Below are 22,273 nucleotides of genomic sequence, written 5' to 3'. Positions count from 1 at the left end.
ATGTCACCTGCAGTCCTTCTGATTCCTTCTACAGTTCCTCTAATGCTTTCTCTTTCCTTATCAGTGGCTATTTCTAACGATTTGCTGATCAGCAACAGATTTACTGGATTAGTTTTGTCTCATTTTTGTCACTGTACCTGTCAACCTCTTCCTTGTATTCTCAAGTCAACTAACCCAGATTCTGAAGTTATTTTTAAAGTGGCAAGAGATAAACACACAAAAATCTCACGCATTATGTGCAAACAAGACACATATATATCTTTCCTAATTATTATCCAGATGATTTGTGTTTTTTAACACTTAATGAAACCCAAAATTCCTGAATTATTTAAAGAGACAGACAAAAAAACCCTTTTTCTTTTCAGTAGGTTAGTGTCAATTGATGAAGTGTCAATGACTATTCAAGTACCAGAAAAATCCAAATCCTGCAGACCTCAAATTTTAGTCCATTCAAGTCTTTTCACAATACTTTCACTCTTAATTCCTTCATGATAATACTGGTGAGAAAATGGCTTGTACCAATATCTTCCATAATTATATGCTGTTGCATTACAACTTGAGAACAACTTGTGTAACATACCATTCTTGGAGTTCATGCATGTGAAGGAAACGATTGCGATATTCTCTTGGCAGCTCAAATTGGGAAGGTATGGGAAACATCGATTCATAAAAATCCCTAAGCACTGCTTTCACTGTTTGAGCATCCTTATGATTATGATCAATATTGTCATTTAGGCAAACAAATTTTCTAGGAAATAAGATGAAATTATTAGATTTTTTTAATAATATGGCAAAGGTATTGGCAAATCAATAACACAAACAGAATCCTATTAAACAAAATTGATAGAGTATCCTTTTAAAAACAAATTGATATATTTTTTAATGCTGCATTATTGTAAATTAATTTTATTTCAATTGTAAGAGCACTAAGGTTGACAGCAAGTCAAAACCTCTGAGGAATCCAGTGACAGGCCACATTTCTCTCTTCTAGTTATATAATGGTGCCACCTAATGGGCATCAGAGTATGCAACAACCCAGAGCCCATCGTAAACCGCATTATGATTTGTGTAAGGATTTTTACAGTTTTAAATTATCATGAGTAAAGTACCTTAAATAACCAATTGAGTTCCACTGCAGAAGGTAAACATACTCAATTATTAACATTTTACTGTGTATGCTGCATTCTTTAGAAAAAGTCACCATCGAAACTATAGAAGATTAAGAGTCGGCAAAGCTTGGTTCCCAGGCTTTGGACTACTGAGAACATTATATAAATTGGACAAGACATGGCTTGAATCTTAGATCCAAGGCTGGACTTGTATGATCAACCAAAATACAAACAACAGTAATCTGGATAGAATTAGTATGGAAATCACTGCGACCAAATAAGCACGTTCCCAATAATGCCTCTTGCAGAGAGTTATTTTTCACATAAGAAATATGCAACTGTTTAAGTTATGCAAAAAAACTGAAGCTAAATTAGTGTGGTAGACTGCTGTGTAGCCTTGGCCACTCTGACCTGGTGCTTGACAACAAAAATTCCCCTTTCCACATATGGGCAAAGTTATGTGCTTTATTTATATTGTGAGATACAAGACCCCTACATTTTCCCCAGAGGCAGAAATCGTATCTGGTGACATATGCCTTGTCATTGCTAACCTTTGTAAATAAGTAGTTCTGGTCAGCTGTATTCTCTATAGTATGGTGTGCTCTTTCAAAGAGCAAAGTTCAGGCTTCCTACATGAAGCTGGAAATAAGCAGAGCCCTATAGCATGTGTAGCAGCCCACACAGGGAATTACCACTGAATGGTAATGGACTGAAATCGGGTGTAATTGGTAACCTTGCTCTAGACAGTTACGTGCAGGGATAAACAGGCATTTGAATTGTTTTATCTGAGAAGAACAAAATACGCCTTTCCAAAAATGAGCAGGTCTATCCACCCTATCAAGTAATACTATGCAAAGCAGCTGGTTATGGCAATCATGTCTACACTATAAGCTATTTGGGAGTTCACTCTGGACTATCCCTGACCTTATCCCTTGGACTGGCAGCTCGTTAGCCCTGGGAATGCAGTAGCTGCACTTCTGGAGCATATACCCCTGTTTAGCTTCATCTAAAAGAGATGTAGTATATGAACTGAGAGGTTGCTACACAGAGCAAACCAAGACATGGTGTTGGGAGTGATGAGGGTATTAGTCCATTTCTAATGGACAGACTGTTTTAATCCATCCAAAAGAAACCAAACATGACATTTCTTTGGATATTCCAGAATTAACACCTAGACAATTAATGCTCATTTTGCCTTAAGGATGCAAACCAAACATTTTAGGCAGATCAGTAAGTGAATGATACTTTCAGTTCATTCCAAGACAGGCACAAAATACCTGCTTTTAGAGACTGGGTTAATTATTGGTTTATATGCAAGGAAAAGATGGCAAAGAGAAGGAAATGGCATGTCTACATAACTGTGCCAGCTCTCCTTTGCTAACAAGGTATAACTTCAGTACTGCACTGTACTTGCAGTGTAATGCAAGAATACAGCCCAAGTAATTTACTCAACCTCACATCATGAACTTGAACACTGAAGGTGAGAAACTCACGTTACATGCCCTCTTTGGGCCTGACAAGGCTTGAAATCACACCTCCCTTTAAAACACCTCCTAGCCAGCAGACAAAGAAAGAGAAGGAATATGAAGCAGCAGGATGAGCTAGAGCACTGCCTACTTTTCTTTTGAAATGGGTCACTGTGGGAACTGGAATGCAGGAGTTATGTGGTCAGAAGGCACTCTTGTGAGGAGCAGCAAAAAAAACAAACCACCTTCAGCTGAAAAATGTCTCAATACTAACATTTCCCTTTCTTAATGAATGACCTAGTAAAAGTAGTATAGTATGAGAGGAAAGTGAAAACCTGCTCTTCATCTATAAATAATGGTGTGGCATTACAGGCAGCTGAGATTACCCAATAACTTGCTGTAACAAAGAGGAGGTTTCACTTTCTCTAGCCCAAGGTACCTTTTGGTTTTACTTTGGTCCTTGCTCTGTCTTGACACTTGTCAGACCCCTTCTTGAGGCCAAATTCATTAAACTGACAGAGAACTCTGTTTTTCTAAAGACAGAAGCATGATGCAAGATAAAAGTGTGCAACCACGAGAAGGAAAGAAAGGAGACAAGTGCCTTGAGGTACTATCCCACTTTTAAGACAGCTACTAAATGATCTTGTAACATCTTTTCAAACCCCAGTTTTAGGCAATGGGCTCAGATCTACAGTTAAATGCTTCTGCAAAGCAGTTTCAGACTGGAGTCTCAAACACAGCACCCCTTGCTTTGCAAGGTGGTTTCTGTAAAATGTATTTCAGGACACAGATTTTCTCCATTTATGTCACAGTCATTTCAGGAGTCTAATTCAACACTACAGAGTCTACTCCCAGATTTGAGTATCTAAACCTTTTACCACTGCACAGCAGAGAACAGAGGACTACCTTTCAGCTTTTACTAATTTCTCATCAAACATTAAAAAATAATATCAATATTTCTTGCCATATTGTAAAAGAGCATGAAAGCAAAATGAATATGCAAAACTGATTTTGTAACAAAATAATACTAAGTTTTAGTATAAAATACCTACATAAAGCAGATCAAAAAACTCTTCCTTTAAAATGTAACTGGCTATAATAGAAACTGTATGCCCTCTAAAATGGCAAAAGCGAAAGCTTCAAAAATAGCTGAAGTTCGTAAGTTGTCAATGATTTTCAATATATACAAATGTAACAAATTACTGAGATAACCTGTAGCATAACAGAGAGAGGAGTCACTTTGCTGCAGTCAAACAGAAAAATTTAGAAGTACTTTTGGTTCAAACTGATCTTAGCTTTGTGACACACAGTTTAGAAATACATGATAAAAAATTATTCTTTCAACACACAAAAAGTTTAAACAGTCAAAGCAGAAAGTTAAAACCACCTCACAACTTCATCACAACAAATCACCAAACAGGATACCTGGGATTCTTTCGTATGTCATCCAGCTGACCAACTACATGAGAAACATTTGTGCGAATCATCTTGAAGGCAATTTCCTCTTCTCCCATGATTTCAAACCTTATTGTTAAAATAATAGTTATACATTATTAAAACAACACAAAGTCTAGTTCAATAAATATTAATCTTGACTTTAACATAATTTAGTAACATTTCTAATCTGACTGGCCAACCTTCATTAGAATTTGCCATTTACTTTCTATCAATACATTTTTCAACTAATGCTCTTGCACAGAACCACTTTCCTGTAGGTTTATTGGTAACCATGTATAATTCCAAGATATAAATTCTAATAGAAAGCATAAAAACTATGAGCATTTGACCCCAGGTTAACAGTCTTATTAGTGGTACCACACTTATATTTTTCACCTTTCTTATCTCAATATAAGAAAACACCCAGTTGGCTCCTTCAAGTCTTAATGAAGACGAGCTACTCCATTTATAAAGCTCACAATATTAATACAATTATTTAGCACATACCCTAATGATATATTACCAAAAGTCAGTGTAAGTGCAGCAAGTCCTTGCCCCCACCCCAACATTTTTCAGTCTCATTTATTGGTCAGCTTTTCAGTTTTAGCATAAAGTCTCCCAGGAAGGGAGTGAATTACAAAGGTTACAGCACAACTGGATGTTCTAAGAATTAATGTATAATAATGTCCAAACATTGCCCTAAGCAGCACCTTTAACCTTCTCCCATTCTATAGTTTTATTTTCGTTTGTAGCCACTCCTGGGGCCACTGCAGCTTCAGAGACCACCCTGGGCTGCCCAATGCCACTGATGAGAACAGGAGACAAGGCTGTGAGCTCCAGCCAGCAAACAGCCTCAGTGCCGTGCAATTGGTGTGCAGGTTCCATAGAGTTATAGAATGTGCTGAGCTAGAACAGGCCCATCCAGTTCATTGAGTCCAACTCCTGGCCCTGCACAGACACCTCAAGAGTCACACCATGTGCCTGAGAGCATTGTCTGAACACTTCTTGAACTCAGATGGGCTTTGTGCTGTCACCACTTCCCTGGGGTGCCTGTTCCAGTGCTCAAAAACACCATTTGGGTGAAAAACCTTTTCCTGATATCCAACCTAAACTTCTCTGACACAACTTCATGCCATTTCCTGGACTCCTGTCACTGGTTACAAGAACAGAGGTCAATACTTGCCCCTTCACTTCCCTTTTCAGAGAAGAAAGATTCAAGAGAACCTGATCTCAGTCAAATCTCCACAAATACAAGTACTCAAACCTATGCTCCTAATCACAGTTTGTCCTGCCCTTTCCAAGGGGAATGGAACATCTTTCCCAAGGGGAATGGAACATCTTTCCCAAGGGGAATGGAACATCTTTCCCAAGGGGAATGGAACATCTTTCCCAAGGGGAATGGAACATCTTTCCCAATCCATCTCCTTCCCTGTCACCTGTCACTCCTCCTCCCCACAGGAAAACAAGGCGGTTAGGGTTAAAATACATTTTCTGTTCTTTTTTTTTAAGCTTCAGTAGAAGAAAGGATGAAGTAGATTTACAACTTCTAGATACAGGACTGGCTCCTTCCTCCTTTTTATGCTACTTTAACTGCCCTCACTCACTACACAGTTTATACAGCCATCTAAACATACTCTGGCTAACTTTTGTACAACACAAATTAGGATATGGCCCAACATGACACAAGTAACATGAAAATATTTAATCTACTAAATAACAAATCTCATCATTTTGCATAATTAAACATGCATAAATTAATAACTACGTTTCTTTAGTTCCACTGTTAAAATAAATCAAGCTAAGATTTGTGAGCATAAGCATACAATCTTTGGTTATGTATGCACTTATGCCTCTTCTTTTGGCTTTACAAAACCTATCATGGCTTTTCACAGGACTGCAACAACATACCTGTATTTGTTTTTGTCCTTGTATGCCTTACGAATTCTGTCGGTCACAGGTTTGCAATTAGTCACCAGGTTTTTGGTTACTGGAGGCTGGAAGAAAACACTGTTTAGATTATAGGTTACTGAAAACTAGAGAGTCTGTTATAAAGATGTACTTTGTCGAAAACTTTTATTACAATTAGAAAGGCCTGTACATGCTTTACTCTCCTGGAATCAAAAGCAAGTTTCTTGATCAAACAAAACCATACTGGTGCATAACATCACAATTTCCTATGCATACAAGTTATAAATGAAAAATACATTTTTTTTCCAAAAAAACATTACAACTTCCAGGTTTAATTCTCAATAAAATATTCAGAAATTCTATCTCTTTTGACAGCTATCTGATATTCTTCTGATAAAGGTAACCAGTACCACTGGCCAGGCAAATTCCACACAACAGCTGATACATATGTTGAAACAATTCTGGAAAATAAAATCCCTATTCTCAGGGGATATTTCCATGGTAGTAGGCTCATTCCAAGAAATACAGCTGTTGTAGACTATAGAAGTAAAAATAAATTAGACCTCTGTGCTGAAAACAAACACTATTTTCTACCTATTTGAACTGACTGATAACATTAGAGCATTAGGCATTACTGTTTAGATTAGTAATACTTATCACAGATAATCACAGACTATTCTGAGTTGGAAGGGACCCACAAGGATCATCGCGTCCAACTCTTAAGTCAATGGCCCACATAGGGGATTGAACCCATGACCTTGGCATTATTACAACCAAGTTTTAACCAACTGAGCTAATCTCAGGGTCATTGTTCCCAACCACTGAGACTTATTTTAACTCATAATATAGTCATGGCAGCCATCCTTTAATTACTACTATTCTTGAAAGTTTTCTACTTAAGAGAATCTTTCAGAGTTAATTGAAAGCCATAAAGAAGCAAAATGAAGTAACACTGAACTGGATGAAAGGTCCTCAGGCTGTACAGGATTCTCAAATCTACATTTCCATTTCTTTAAATCATGCTGACAGAATGGTTTTATAGAATTTTGCTGTAATTCAGACTCAGGGGAAAATATTTTTAAAACTTTGTAATATAATCTGATAATAGAAGGTAGAATAGAAATCCAGAGGGAAAGGGAAAAAAAATAGAAAAAAGTAAAAAGTCAATGTTCTATACATTTGTCTACACACATTTTGCTGATCTCTTTTGCATGATTTGCATGTGTTTGGGATTCATAATGCCATCTACTACCCAAAAGTTCATGATCTGTACTCATCAAAATTATTTTTGCTTTGATAATGTATTGATTTGAAGCTATAGAACACGAGGTCATCCATTTTGCAAACGACATTCACACATTTTTTTCAAATGCATGGGTTGATGCAGAAATTATATTAGCATTGTAAAAGCAATTTAGCTATTAGTATCAGATGTAAATCTCAGATCTAAATTCCAGCAGGTTTTGATGAGAATTTAACCACTAGATTAGAAGTTTAGAACTTAAATCATTAAAGAACATCTAGCCCATTTTACAGAATCACAGACTGGTTTAGGTTGGAAGGGATCTTGGGAGCTCATCTGGTCCCTCCTCTTTGGTCATGCAGGGCTACTTGGTGACAGTTGCTCAGGACTGTGCCCAGACAGGTTCTGAATATCTCCAAGGAGGGACACTGTCCACAAACAGGCAACCTGAACCAGTGCCTGGTTACCCTCACATTAAAAAAAAATGTTTCCTGATTCTCAGAGGGAAACTCTAGTGTGTTTCAGTCTGCGCTCAGTGACTCTGGTCCTGTCCCAGGCACTGCTGAGAAGAGCCTGGCTCCATCTCCTTTGTGCCCTTCATTCAGATATTTCTATACATTGAAGAGATTGCCCCTTGAGACTGCTCTTCTTTAGGCTCAACAGTCCCAGCTCTGTCTTCTCTCACAAGAGAAATGCTCCAGACCCTTAATCATGGTCCTTCATTGGACTTCATCCAGTATGTCCATATGTTCCTTGTAGAGAGAAGCCTGGAACTGGACTTACCACTCCAGATATGGCCTTATCACTGCTGAGTGGAAAGGAAGAGTCGTCTTCCTTGACCTGCTGGCAACACCTTGTGTAATGCACCCCAGGATACCATTAGCCTTCTATGCAGCAAGGGCACAATGCTGGATCACATTCCATTTGGTGTCCCTGAGGATCCCAAGTCCCTTTCTCCCAAGCTGTGTTCCAGCTGGGTAGTGCCTGGCATAACACTGCTGCACAGGGCTCTTCCTTCCCAGGTGCAGGATTTTGCACTTCTCCTGGGTGAACTTCATGAGGTTCCTGTCAGCCCATCTTTTGATATTAAACTACTGCAGTCTGAAGTCTTCAAATTCTAAAAATGTCCAGCTCATAGTTTGGTGGGTTTTTTTGATTTTGCTTTGGTTTTAAATACGTGGGTTATAATTCAGATAAAGACTTATCAGAGAGTTGTAGACAGAAAGGTATTGGGCTTACTATCTTTTTGGTTCACAACAGTAAATTGTCCTAATGAGGATGACGTTTTAAATCCCAATTATAATAACACTCTAAAGCTCAGCTTTTCTCTGGTTTTAAAGAAAATTAAGGGATTTATAAATTAGGAAGTAGCTTGTAAAACTTTTATTTTGTAACACTTCATGTACACACAAGTAATTGTTATAAATACTTTCTTTATAGAAATCACATCAGCTTTAAAGAACAGTAAACACATATCAGCCAAGAAAATAAACATCTTTTAAGACCAATGTTTCTTACCAGATTTGGATCATAATAGGCTTCCTGAGTTGGAGGAATAACATGGATCTGAGTAATGTTGGCAGGAAGAGCTTTAGAGCAATTTATTAGCATTTGTTCTAGACCTGTCAAATCCTAACAGAAAGAGAAGGAAAAAAACCACAAATAATGCTGTTTCCTCACTGACATAGTTCTAAAACACAGCCATATTCAATGTTAGCTACATAACAAATTTCCACAAAAAAACTTGTTACTCAGCAGACCCCATTTCCACTGCTAAGTCAGTGGGACTGCCTGTAACACCTGAACTAAAGCTAGTGGTCAGTGCAAAGTTGAATTGAGACCAGATAAAGCACAACAATGTTTTTTCATTTAAAATGATTCACACACCTTTACTGACAATGCCAGGACAACACAGAATTCCCAAATCAACACTGGCATATTAAATCCTAAATAAGGCAAACGAACGAAAGGGAACTGAAAGGACAGGAAGATTTTCTGATTAAGGCACAGGTCAGGAACACACTAAATCAGGGCTGTGTTCCAGCTACACCAACCATTTTGTGCACTGTGTCACGAACAAATCACTTCATTGGTTTGTGCCATTTCCTCTATGTAAAGCAGTAACAGTTCACTTCATTCCCTATCTGCATCTCTACGACTGCAAGTCTTACAAAGACTGTGTCTCTGTTTATCAGGTTCCTAGAAACACAGAGGCATGAGGCTTTGTATATGTTTATTATCACACTGCTTAATAGTATGACTTCTTTGTCACCCTTTTTCTCAATTCTTTCCTTAGCCCACAAGTTCCTTAGGGCAAGATCCATCTTTCACCATGTGCAGGAACTGGAGTACACTCAGCAGGATCCCTCTCTTCACAGGGAACACTTTTTCTGACAAATTCATGCTGTTTTCTTGAACTGGGATACCAGTGAGCCATTTTTATGATGTTGCCAGAACTCAATTTAATTGCAGACTCCACAGAACAATGATAAAGTAGAACACAGTGTTATATTCTACAGGTAACATTTAAAAATTGCCAAATGTTACAGATGTTATAAGAGAAGATAAATAAAGATTTGACTCATTCTATTTTAAGAATTTTTGACTTTAAAACTGAAATTACTCTAGAAGTTATCAGTAAGGAAAGAGTACCTGCAAACTTAATGGTAGTTCATGGATTCTTGTGGCCAACGTGCGGATCTCTCGGTCAGACAAGATGCCTGACTGGTCTGTATCGACCTCGTCGAATATCTGAGAAATGTTCAGTGGCTGAACTGCACTCATAAGATAGTAGAAGTATGAAAAAGCAAACTGCATATCTTCTGAGTGCCGCACTTTGTGAAATGATGTCTTGTCAAACTCCTCAGGAAACCTAGATAAGAATAAAAACTAATTTAGCACTCTAGTTTCTTGAAGCGAAACATTCTGTACCTAAAAATAAATTCTTATCTAGAATTTTAAAGGTGTTCAAAAGTCTCCTCATTTTAGCACAACTGTCATGTGGTAAAAAAGTTCTTATTTCTTTTTTCAAAATATAATTTTAATGAGTAGCCATTAACATATTGGAAACAGTTGCAGCAAAGCAACAACAGAAAGGTGGAATAACTTAGTTTTACATTATTTAATCAAAAACATACTCACATATCCTGTAGCTCTTGCATAACAGTGCGGTCAATCATGTGAGGCATATGAGCAGGGACTTTACGAGATGTAAATCCAAACTTGCTGTTTAAAAGCTTATTTACATATCGAAGGGAATCAGCAAATGTATCTTTCAGCTGCCTTCCAAAATGTTTACCTTCAGTAAAGTATGACATTTGTTTGAGCAGTGTCTCTTCTTCCTAAAGAGCAGGACAGACATAAATCAAGTTTACATTACTGAAAAAGGCAGAAAACATTAAACACACAGGAAAAATGACATTTCAGCCAGGTGCCATCTCTTAGCAATACCTAAAAGTGGGAAGAGAAGTTTTGAATATTTTTCTTCATATTCCTTAGTTCTCTCATTAAAAAGAAAAGACAAAAGGTAAACTTTTCCTTAAAGCTTTCATGTTGTGAGGAAAATTACTCTATAAAAGGATTCCTTAATACTTATGTTCTGACAGCTCACACACAACTAAGACTCTGCTTGTCATCGTATTTATTTGTAATATTGCCCCCTTTTTGCTGATTATTCATCCCTATTTGATAAACTGAAATCCTATGAATATAAAGATTCCTCATGCAAAATTCAATCTCAGATGAACAGAGATAGTCTTTTAAAAACATAGCCCCTTTACTATTTGAAATAGGACAAAGCAGTTGCTATCAGCTGAACCACAGTCTGTCTTCTCTTCTAGAGGTTTTCAAAACTACCAAAATGCTTTGGCTGGAAGCAGAGGAAATTTCCTACATATTTCTTGACACAGTCTCAACATGCAGCTTCTTTGCAGACTTTAAACTGAAATTTTAGAACGTAAGTATCTATCATTACACCTGTTTTCTACACTTTTTCAACATACACTGGATCCATATTTACATAAATGCTATTAAAAAAAATTTAAGCTTTCTGTTATAGTGCTATATGTGTCTGAACAATACCACTGTGCCAACATACAATGAATTAAAAGCATATTTGCAAAAAAAAAAGTTAATTGAAAAGTAACAGAAATGGCTAGCTAAGAGAAGCTCGGATCACAAACAAATTTAATTTTATGTGAAAAGTCCAAAGTAGTTTCAAAAAATATCAGCATTTGCCTCAAAGGCAAAACTCATTCCAAATATATGGATCATATTAACAATATTCCACTAAATGCAGAAAGATGGGACTGTTCCAATAAGCAGTGACATTAAGATACTCACATCAAGAAGGTCCTGGAAATACTTCTTTTTCTCCCATGGCAAAAAGCCTTGGTAACTTCCAGCATAAGACTGTAATTTTCTTCCCACAAACCCTTCCCTTATATTTGTATCCACCCGCTCATGTCCTTTTCCTCCTTCCATTCCCTGTGGGCCTTCTCCAGTATCTAAATTCCCAGTATGTTTTGATTTCTGTGTTTCCCTTAATATGAGTGCATTCAACACTTTTTCTCGAGTTTCATTTTTTTTTCTTCCCATGCTCTGGGAGGGAACTGTGGCTTTAGGCTTTACTTTATAAAGAGGTTCATTTGTTTTCATTGTAACAAGAGTCCCCATTGTTCCTGTAAGCCTTGAAGGAACTTCTTCATTTGCTTTTATTGTTTTTATTTTGCCATCATTTACATCTTTATAAGGCTTCTGCCAGCTGGTACTGTTCTTCTGATCTTCTGAATGATTATTCACACCCTTCTCTTCCAGACCTATAATGCTCTTTACTGTAGTTAAGAACTGGAAAGGTCTCAGGAGAGCAGCCTTGGATAGATTAAATCCTTTCTGAGTGATATCACCATTTAGTAGTTTTAAGTCCAGGTTCTGAAGTGCCAGCTGAACATCTTCGGGAAGAAGAGATACATTTACTGATGGTATTATCACCTCTTCATGTAGGCTCTCTTTTGTGCCATTTCGACGTCTCCTGACTTTTGGAAAGCGTTTCTCTTCAGGAATATCCTCAAATATCATTTCAGCCTCTGGTACTGAAGTTACACTTTTAAAATCAGAGTCAGATTTTTGTGTGGATGTTGCATTCAGTTTTGGTTCTTCTCTAGTGTCAACTTCAACAGCTACTTGCATTTTAAACTCTTCATCATTTTTATTTAGGAATGTAAGGTTAAAATAGATCACAGTTGCATTCATGCCACTGTGCATTATGAGGTGGATAGTCTTCCATTTGTTAGCAACTGAAGCATGTCGGATAATTGGATTATCACTGTATGAGCCCTCAATTCCTTTCTTGGCTATTTCGCTGAAGCTGAAGTAGGGCAGACATTCACCTTTGGGAACAACATAGTAGGTCTGATTAAGCTGAAGTGTCACCTTGTACATCTCTTCAAAGTGATCTGGAAAAGAAACAAACAAACAAACAAAAAAAAACCAGAACATGTTTCTGTCAGTTACCAGTGTGACATTAATCTTTCACTCTTTCTTGAATTGTAATATGCCCAGCTAGATTCACAGTATTAGCAAGGAGACAGCTTTGTTAAAAGACACTTATTCTAGTTTCCTATTTCTCGCTCGCTTATGTTCAGTAATGGATGACTAGAATATATCCAGATATATAAAGCTGCCAGACATTCCCATGCTAATTCTGAAAACTGGTATAATTTATCACTCTTTCAGTCTCTACCTGAAGAGCCTTAGTGCTCGTTACCACATGTCACTTATATTTATGTATCAGTCATAAGTAGCTTGCCCATATTAACTTTTGGCCACATTTTAGGAATTAATGTTACAAGGACTGGGTTTCACTGCTACACTGCATCTTGATTTGAAACTTCCAAAATCACACAGGCTGAACGAAACTTCTCCCTCTCACAGCACAACACAGATTATCTGTCAACTCTCATATGAACAAAAACTTGCTGACAGCCACAGCATTGCCAGTAACGCATTTGTCTGAGCTGAGATGCAGGGGAGCCTTTACTCTTCAAAAAGGACAAATTCTTCCCCTGACTATACTAGAAAGCACTTTCAATCACTTCATTCATTCCTGCTAGTCTTTCATAACCAAATAAACTTCAGACAAGTTCACAGGTGATTGAAAGTAGCCTTTGGCAAGAGCCCACAAGCAGATTTGAACTCACACTGTCAGCATCAGAGAGGTTCTTTCCATTTTTTTAACTGCTGTAGGCATCATCAATTCAACTGTCCCTACTCAGATAAAAGACACTTTGTGTAACTGAAATGTAATTTCTCCACTTGAAATATAAGTCTCTTGAGGCAAGGAGTTTAATGCTTGCTGCTCCATAAGGTATCAAGCCCCCACTCTGGTTGGTCACTAACAGTTTCATTAAATAAAGCAGCATATAATATTGATCCTGGTTTGGATTAGTGAGTACAAGAACCACCTGAATTTTTCTTCAGCTGCTACCAGCTCTTTTCCACAGCACTGTACAGGGCATCTTAGCCCAGTGTGAGAGTAATGGTGAACCAAAGAGGTCAGCTAATTCAAGAGAATCCCTACAGAATGTTTATCAGTAATGCATTTTACATACCCTGGCCACAATCACCAGCATCAAATCCACACGAGAGGACGTTGCAGGCCTGATCACAGAATTTGTCTGCCAGCCAGGAATTAGCACAGCCTTGGTTACAGTATGAAACACCACTTATTCCTGCACCAAACTGCCATGGTTGTCCATTTCCAATACCTCCAAGTGCACCTCCACCAGCACCATAGCGACTACCCCCGCTGTTACCTAGAGAGAATAAGAAAAAACAAACCCACCAGAAATAAGAATTTCAAATTACTGAAGAAAGGCACATTTTAAGACTCAGTGTTAAAGCTAGACTGAAGACTCAACAATCACCTGTGAAATGAAAAAGTGGCAAATTCTAACTAGACCTCAGTGAGTTAGTGTAAAATCTATGGTGTGCATAACCTCAGTGAAGCCCAGGAATCAATGTACAGTGGCAACAAAAATGCCAGCATATTTTATCTTAACTTCAAAAAGGCAGACAGAAAACTGATTTACTACTTCTTGGGCTTGCAACCTTGACATTACAATCTCCTAGAGGGGTATCACTTTCTCAATACACAAGTACCACTTCATTTTTCTGCCCTATAGCCATGAAAATTTGATCTAGAAACTAATAGTGCAGTTCAAACTCCATTATTATTTGGATTCTGAGTCCAAATAATATATGATACTGTATATATATTGAATAAAATATAATAATTTTAAATTCAAACTCCCTCATTTCAGCTAGTTAAATTTAGTACCTAAATAATACTTATGTTCTACTTCCTGTATTTTCCATAGAAATTTATAGTTTGCAAAAAATAAGGTGTTCATCTGTAAGTCAACTTTTTGTTTATTAAAGAGGCATGTTTTACAGTTATAGGAAAATGACAAATTACAGAATTATCCTTGTAAGGAAAAACAAACAGTTGCTTTTTTAAATTTAACACTGCTGTCTTACCAATGCAATCCCCTCCATCCCAATCACATGCTGAGTTATTACAGGCTTTATCACAGTAACCATCCTTAATCCATGAGCCAGGACATCCCTCAGCACAGTTTGGCACAGGCCAAGTCAAGTAAACCTGGAACAATATTACAGTGTGAGACAAGGACTGGCAAAACCGAAGTCAGTTGAGCTTGTTTATTGGACTACAGAGACTTAAAATAATCCCTCCCTGTGTACAGCGCCTTAAGATTTCGCAAAGCTTTACAAACAGCATTTAAATCCTATCACCCAGGAAAGAAGTGTTACCAGTTTCAAACAAAAGGAAGAGCTGAAGAATTCCATACAGCAAAGCAGCAATGGCCAGAAATAGAAATCAGGACTTCCCCAATCCATTTCTGCAAACCATACTCCAATAAAATTAGTATTTTTTGTTTTGTCAGCTAGAAAGGGTGAACTCAAACTCTGAAATAGCTCTGCAGTTCACTTATTCTCTTGACTCAAAATGTTTCTTCATTACTAACCAGTCATGAGATAAGCAGCACATGTTGAACATAATCCCTGAAGTATCTGATCCTCTGTGACTTAAATAATTCTAAGAACTGGCAGGATAAAAAAAATGTGTGGGTGTGTATATTTTCAACTGGGGAGGCATTAAAAACCACACACATTTTCCCTGAGGCTTTATTGTTTCAAGATTTTAGCAGCACATTTCCTACTGAAACACATGCTGATGAGGTGATCACAAACAACGCTGCACCTAAGCTGACTTTGTATCATAACTGGGATGAATAACTCAAGAAGAATACAAACTCAGCAACAATATGATCTTACATGCCTACATCCTTAGATGCATTAAAGCAACTAAAAGTCTCCTCAAGTACTGAAACAGTTCTTTTAGCGTAGATTAAGCTAATTTTGTACAACCCTTCTGTGTTTGTGCACAAGTGTGTAGATCTGCCTGCACAAAATGATTAATTTAATGTTGTGTGTACCCACTGCTTTAATATAAATCACATATATAAATCTTGACTTTTTTCTCCATACCACTCATGCAGATGAAGCTCATGGACGAGAACTGTGATGGCAACCAGAGCCTTTCTGCATAACTCTTGCTAGTGTTTCCTCAGCCTGCTTTCCTTGCTTAACCCCAGTTGTTGATAATACATTTGTTGAAAGACTAAATTACTTTGTGTTTGTGAACATGGAACAATATCTATTTTAGTAAATAATTTTTATATGATTATATAGAGATTGAGAAAAGATATTATAGGTGTCTGGGACAGAGGTAATTAATGGTAAATTTAAATATTAGACCAGGGTGAATGTCTTGTGACCTCAGTGTACCCATGGAAGAATTGATTCTGGTTCATTTTGAGTATTTTCCACAAAACAAAAAGCATTTACAAAGGAGGGAAGGCCAACGGCTGCCAAACACCACATCAGTCTTATCAGTGCTCTAACAGAATGTGGGAGAAGTAGAGAACAACACTGAAACTAAAGCATGAAGCCTGACAGAGGAACCATTACACCCCCTGAAACCTATAAGTGAATACAAAAATAGTAATTTTGCAACCCAAACATCAGCACAGCACACATACAAATAGAGACAAGAGCCTTCCCCACCCTGCACCTTTGCTAACAGTTGTCTAGTGAAGAAAAAAGAACCTTTAGAGACAAAAGAAGGAAATCATCTTATATTTGCTCTCCCTTTCAAAGCAGCATTTCTTTGATTTTTATTATGTTAGCATAGAAGAGTTCTATATCTACTGGTAATATATTTTCATAATGGCTTACCTTTTGACCTTTAGAGTGACTGTAAAAATCATCGGGCCAAACATCCTTCCCAAACATAACATCATCATTGAGATAAATAAACTTCTGAGAAAGGCCACTGATACGATGAATATGGCTTTCAATAGCTGGTGAACTGAAAGTAGGCAAGTGACTTACATTCTGAAATATTTCCTAGAACAAAAATCACCAACAACAAAACAGTTTCAGAAGGCAAAAAAAAAAACCAAAACCCTAACCATAACAGCTCAGGCACACCAGATATTTGATACTTATCTGCTAAAAAAATTATCAAGAAAAATGAGAGATAAGAAAGAAGGAAGTAAAAGTATTTTAGCAAAATAAAGACATCAATATCTCATTTTTCCCCACACAAAACCATTTTCAAGTCTGCTGCTTAACTAAGAAACTGCACCTGGTTCATCACAAACTTTCACAGACTACTCTTTCATTGAGTACTGGATCAGGCCCAGGAAAGACATTTACAATTCTTATGAATTCCAGGCTGTACAAAATTTCCAGCAAACTGAACCTCTTCCAGCATTCAAAAAAAATCAGGATTGTTCCATCTCTTTCAAGTAACAGAAAGCAAAAGACAGCAAAAGAAGTTGAATTAGTATCTTGTTAATACTCTGGTTGCTCAGAGCTCCTATGGCACGTCCAGATACCAAAATTACTCCCAAATTTGTAATAAGCTACTACAGTATTTTTGTTTAACTTATTCAGGAAGCTTGAAGGATTCCTTTTCTCTTTTTAAATAACATTTTTAGATTGCATAGCTACTTTTTTCGTAGTCATCGTCTCAGTCCCAGTAATTGTAATCCATCCTGTCTCAACACAAGTTTATTAGGTTATTACTGGTTCTAAGGGAGTGTTTATGGATTCAGATTAAACTTTCTTCTTCTCAGATTTTTTTATAATAGACTCCATAAGGAAATTAGACATAGGCATACATTAGCTGAAGCCCCAACATTTGGAAAAGGAGACTAAATAAAGGCTTGATATATATTCAGTTATCTGGTTAGCCAAAATACAAAGACATAGTGAGGTTTAATAGAACCATGAATGAGACAGGGAAGAGGTTGTCACCTCTTCCAAATAAATCAGCCTTGAGCTGAAAGGGCATAAGTGCATTTTAAAACAAACACAGTATCTTTACTAGTGGCACTTGCATATTGGTATTTTTATTTAGGGATTTTGGTGGGGTTTTTTGCTTGGCTTTTGTTTGGGATTTACCTGATGTGTCACTATAGTTATCCGAGGATTATCCAGGTTAAGCCAAGAAGGAATCTGCCCATTGGTGACGATGAAAATATGCCGTACCCAAGGGGCGTGTCTCTCTATTGATCGTAGGGAGTACCTCAGCTCTTCGTTATCTTCAAAACGGCTGGCAGAAATATCTTCATCCTGTTTAGACTACACAAAGAAAAAAATTCTTTGTTAGATTCTAAATACAACATTCAGGTTCTGATCCAGCTAAGGACAGTGCGCTTGAGCATATGGGTACATAAGCACTTCAGGACTTAGCCATTCAAAACTATAATTGCTATTGATCAATGTACTTTTTTCTTATAAAGGGTCATATTATTCTGAATTATCAGGGCGAACAATACAATCTTCTGACATCACTGGCTGACCGCCTGGTATCATTAGGATGGCTGCTGACCACACTGCAAGGTGACACTGCCTTGTGTGACCCCCAGTTCTTGAAGAAAGACCAGTAAAAACACCTCCTCCTGCATCTCAAATCAGTAACATCACCTTTCAGAAATCCAGTTTCAGGAGGCTGGGACCTTCCAAGCACATTGCATCATAAGCTTTATTTAAATGTCACCTAATATAGATGTACTGGAGGTGTCATGATGTAGCAGCTCTGCAATTTGCCCCTGCTCTTAAGCAGGAGAAAATTAATCAAGCTTAGCCTAATACTACCAAATAGTTAAATGTTTCCATATGTTTTTATTAAATAGAAAGTGTTCCAATTAAAAACTTATCAGTTAAGTAACAAAATTAGGTGACACGACACCATATGTTTATTTTCCCACTTACAAGACCTTAATGACCTCTCCTAAAACCAACAATTAAGGCTTCTGAAATGACCATTTCTAAAGTCCAAATGAAACAGGAAACTCAAGAAAATATTTGAATGTTTAACAATTAGCATTTTCACTGCAGATTCTAGACTATGTATATGAGTCTTCTTTTCTAATATGTACAATAACAGCTTTTACATTCTCAAAAGCATAATACCTGAAAATATTTCAGCAACATCAGCAGCCATTGGATAGGTACACATTCATAAAATAATGCATAATTTCAACATGGGGAAATACTAAGTTCAGGGTTGGTAAGAAGAGTTTCCCTGAAGCCCAGTTCACAGCACACAGACTGCAAACTTTGCTGCACTGGGCACATTTGCTTTATCCATGTCACTTGACATTTAGCATAGAAATAATTTCCAGCAGGAGAAAAAACCCAAGATTTTAACAGATCATATCTTGAAACAGACACCTTGTTATTTCATTTCCTGTTTCCAAACCAAACATCTTTCCCTGTATCAAAGGCATTCAAAGTAGGCCTCCTCTCCTTACAAACATCTGTATTTCAGGACTTCAGCGTTTTTGGAAGAGAAGCAATTAGCATTTGCTCAGCATAAATGATGCTGCAAAGCAAAAAATTACAAAGAAACATATTGAAAATGAGATGATCATGCTTCTTAATAAAAGCTTCTATCTGTCCCACGCAGGAAACCTGCTTATCTGCCACTCAGTATCAGTTAAGCCTTTCAGGATTTGACTGCACACAAGTTTATCAGAACATGTGCAGAGGGCAAAAGTTTTCACTTAGTAGAGAATGTGACAATTTCAATTAAATGTCACAGTGTTTGATCCTTCTCCCTTCCTTGATTTGAGAATTGGACAGTGTTCTTGTGATGGTTCTCATAACCTAATAAGTACTTGATTCTTAATACTTCCAAGCTCCTGGAAGAAACCCCACGTTCCTTGTCATTTCCTAGTTAGGCTCTACTTGCAGTTTTTAAATGCTGTAACCTTTCTATGCTGTAACAGAATTTACCTACCTGACTGACAGAGCTGAGGTCCCATAGTAAATAAGCAGGATTAAGCATCAGTTCTTTCCCATCTATAGTCATGTTCTTCTTTGCTTGCTTATTCAGTTCTTGGAAGCCCTTAGGGTTATTCAGTTGCAAGAGAGCCACACTGGCTTCTGAATAGAGCTGTAACTATACAAGCAGACAAAACAATTTCTGGCATGCATCCCCAGCAGCATTCTTCTTTTGCCAAGTCTATCTTTTTGTTGTATTTTACTTACTAGAGTCACTAATAAGAGTGACTGATAAATACTACTTTTTAAGAATTACAATTTTGTAGTGACACAGAAAGAAGTAGTAAAATGGAAAATGAAAAACATTTAAACATACAGAACATTTCTAGATGCTTCATTTTCACTTTACAAAGAAAATTTCTCTTTACACAAGGATCTAGGTAACAGTAAAACTGTGCATGTTATAAATATTTCTGGAGCAAGTGAATAGTCAGTCCCCATCTATTCTCTCCCACCCTAATAACAAAATTCATGTTTTATTAAAACTTTATTTTATGACTGAAAGAATCATCCTTTTTTTCCATCTTAATCAAGCAATGATCTTCTCAGAAAATTACGGGCACCAATGTATTGTTGCTGTCACAAGCAAGAAGTTTTCAGAATGGTTTACAGTTAGCTCAACCTACAGCTCTGAAATCTGAGATTCAAAGGGCTCCAGAGGTAATCCATGTGGGTCTCCAAGTCTTTAATGATGGTTGCCAATATGCTGTTAAGGTCATTTCTTAGTTGTGGACTGTTTGATCAGTTTGCTGTTTTTATCTCTTGCCACCAGTTAAGACTGTGTATCAGATTTCATAATGCACAGGATAAGTGGCTTGCACTCCACACCCTCTCACCCTTTCTCTCACAGCTAGTGTAGATTCCAAACTACAGGGCACCAAAGCACCTCCGTATTAATACACCATAACCCAATAAAATCATGTGTTTACCATATGAAGTAGCATGAGCAGACAATCAAGCTAAAAGCAGATCTGCACTTTGATTTTCCAAGTGGATGCATTCAACACTGATTGAGAATAAATGCAGTTAATCATATTTATTTGAGCCTATGCTTAATGTTTGTTCCTTCAGGCAACATAAGACAAATAACCACACCTACAGATTTTCAGTTGCATAAGAACTGTAAATGCAATTCAGAAATTACCAAAATTTGAATCATGTCAGGTTCAAAAAAGCAGTTTCTTTTATAATAACTTTAAGTGGGTTTGTTTATTTATTTATTTATTTATTTATATTAACTGTGACCCTTTCTGCTCATCTTAAAACACCACTTGTCCCAGAGTTTGCAGCCCTTCCCTTAGTAAGACCAGCTGTTCCACTTGTGACATTTTAAAGCTGTTGATGCTTTGACTCATATGCTATTTGAGATCTTTCAATCTGACTTATGAGGCCTGTCATTAAAAAAATCTGATAAATCTCAGACCTTCCAGGGAATCATCTGAACCTACGGGTGGAAAGGATGGCTTCTGTAGGTACAGTTACGGCCTGCAGCCAGCAACCTCCAAAAATATCGATATTGAAATGCTACAGATTGCAAAGCTGCCATCACTGGGCTTGTGCTTTATTTAGGAATACAACAGTGTCACACGGTCCCTTAGAATCTGTCATTTAAAACATACATACACCAAACCAAAATTATTACCATTCTAGAGCTTTGAAAGCATTTAGGAACATTTAGTTTCTCTTCAATTTGTTCACGCCAAACTCAGCGGAATAAGTGCCTGCACTACAGACTCCTAACTATATTTATTACAACACTTCCCCTTTCCCCCACTAATACAGCATATATGCTCCAGTTTTTTAAACTTGTAATATTCTGACCTCAAACAAGAAGTGGAAAAACCTGCTCCACTGCTCAGCATCAGTTAAGGTAAACCCTGCACTGAACAGATTATTTTTATTACATCAATGTGTTTTTTCCAGTAATACCTTTTTAAAGAAACCAGTCTTTTCCTAAACAGAGCTATCAATAAAGTTAAATTTCAAAGAAGTTACTTGGTGATATAACTGATTAGATTCTAATAAATTGGAAGCTCTGCTCCAAATATTTTGTTGCTGATATTTCACACAGGAATTCTCTCCTGACAGATTTTCTAACGCCTCACAGGTATTAACCTCCTCTCAGCAGGGATGCATGCAATTGCCCAATCCCTTGGAATATCACCCTATACAGAACATCTTCACCCTGCCAAAGCAAGTCAGCAGATCCAAATGTATTGTAACAACCAGCAGGTATGGTCAATGTAACCTGGCGAGCCTCTGCTCACACAAGTGGGTTGAAAGCACCGTGCAGGCACATGCCCAGACCATCACTGTGCACTTTGTAGTCACACACTTGAAAACAAGACAGGGAAACTGCATTCTTTCCACCAGGTAACTTTAAATGTAGGTTCTTCTTTGGAGCCAGCATGTTTGGCAATGCTTACTAGACTAGGAGGCAGGGTAGATTTGCTCATACACCTCATGCAGAAGTAAACACCCTAATTTCCATTTTCTCAAGGTAAGAGGCCTCAAGAGCACTTTTTTCTGAGGTGAGGCTTAGACTCCTAACTAGTCTTTAAATTATTTTGCTTTATAATTTTAATGAACAAAGCTGATGGTTAAGGAAGTGAGATGCTCCTTTTCTTCACTCTCCAGTATGAACATAGTGAAAACTGGTATGCCCACATAGC

General features: G+C 37.3%; 1 protein-coding gene across 2 annotated transcripts in view; it reads right to left on the bottom strand.

Moving 5' to 3' along the window:
• Positions 1-22,273, bottom strand: part of GNPTAB (N-acetylglucosamine-1-phosphate transferase subunits alpha and beta) — a 43,178-nt gene that overhangs the window by 3,281 nt on the left and 17,624 nt on the right. For both annotated transcript variants that reach the window (XM_071551077.1, XM_071551078.1), the window contains exons 8-19: positions 19,558-19,719; positions 17,715-17,894; positions 16,482-16,652; positions 14,700-14,823; positions 13,772-13,975; positions 11,505-12,616; positions 10,305-10,504; positions 9,816-10,035; positions 8,682-8,795; positions 5,921-6,006; positions 4,001-4,099; positions 581-748 (exon numbers count right to left, since the gene is read on the bottom strand). In XM_071551077.1, the coding sequence (XP_071407178.1) occupies positions 581-748; positions 4,001-4,099; positions 5,921-6,006; positions 8,682-8,795; positions 9,816-10,035; positions 10,305-10,504; positions 11,505-12,616; positions 13,772-13,975; positions 14,700-14,823; positions 16,482-16,652; positions 17,715-17,894; positions 19,558-19,719 (2,840 nt within the window). The remainder of the gene's footprint in view (positions 1-580; positions 749-4,000; positions 4,100-5,920; positions 6,007-8,681; positions 8,796-9,815; positions 10,036-10,304; positions 10,505-11,504; positions 12,617-13,771; positions 13,976-14,699; positions 14,824-16,481; positions 16,653-17,714; positions 17,895-19,557; positions 19,720-22,273) is intronic.

This window comes from Pithys albifrons, chromosome 3 (genome assembly GCF_047495875.1).
Source record: "Pithys albifrons albifrons isolate INPA30051 chromosome 3, PitAlb_v1, whole genome shotgun sequence".
Classification (NCBI taxonomy): Eukaryota; Metazoa; Chordata; class Aves; order Passeriformes; family Thamnophilidae; genus Pithys; species Pithys albifrons.
This window is presented reverse-complemented; position numbering and strand designations above follow the sequence as displayed.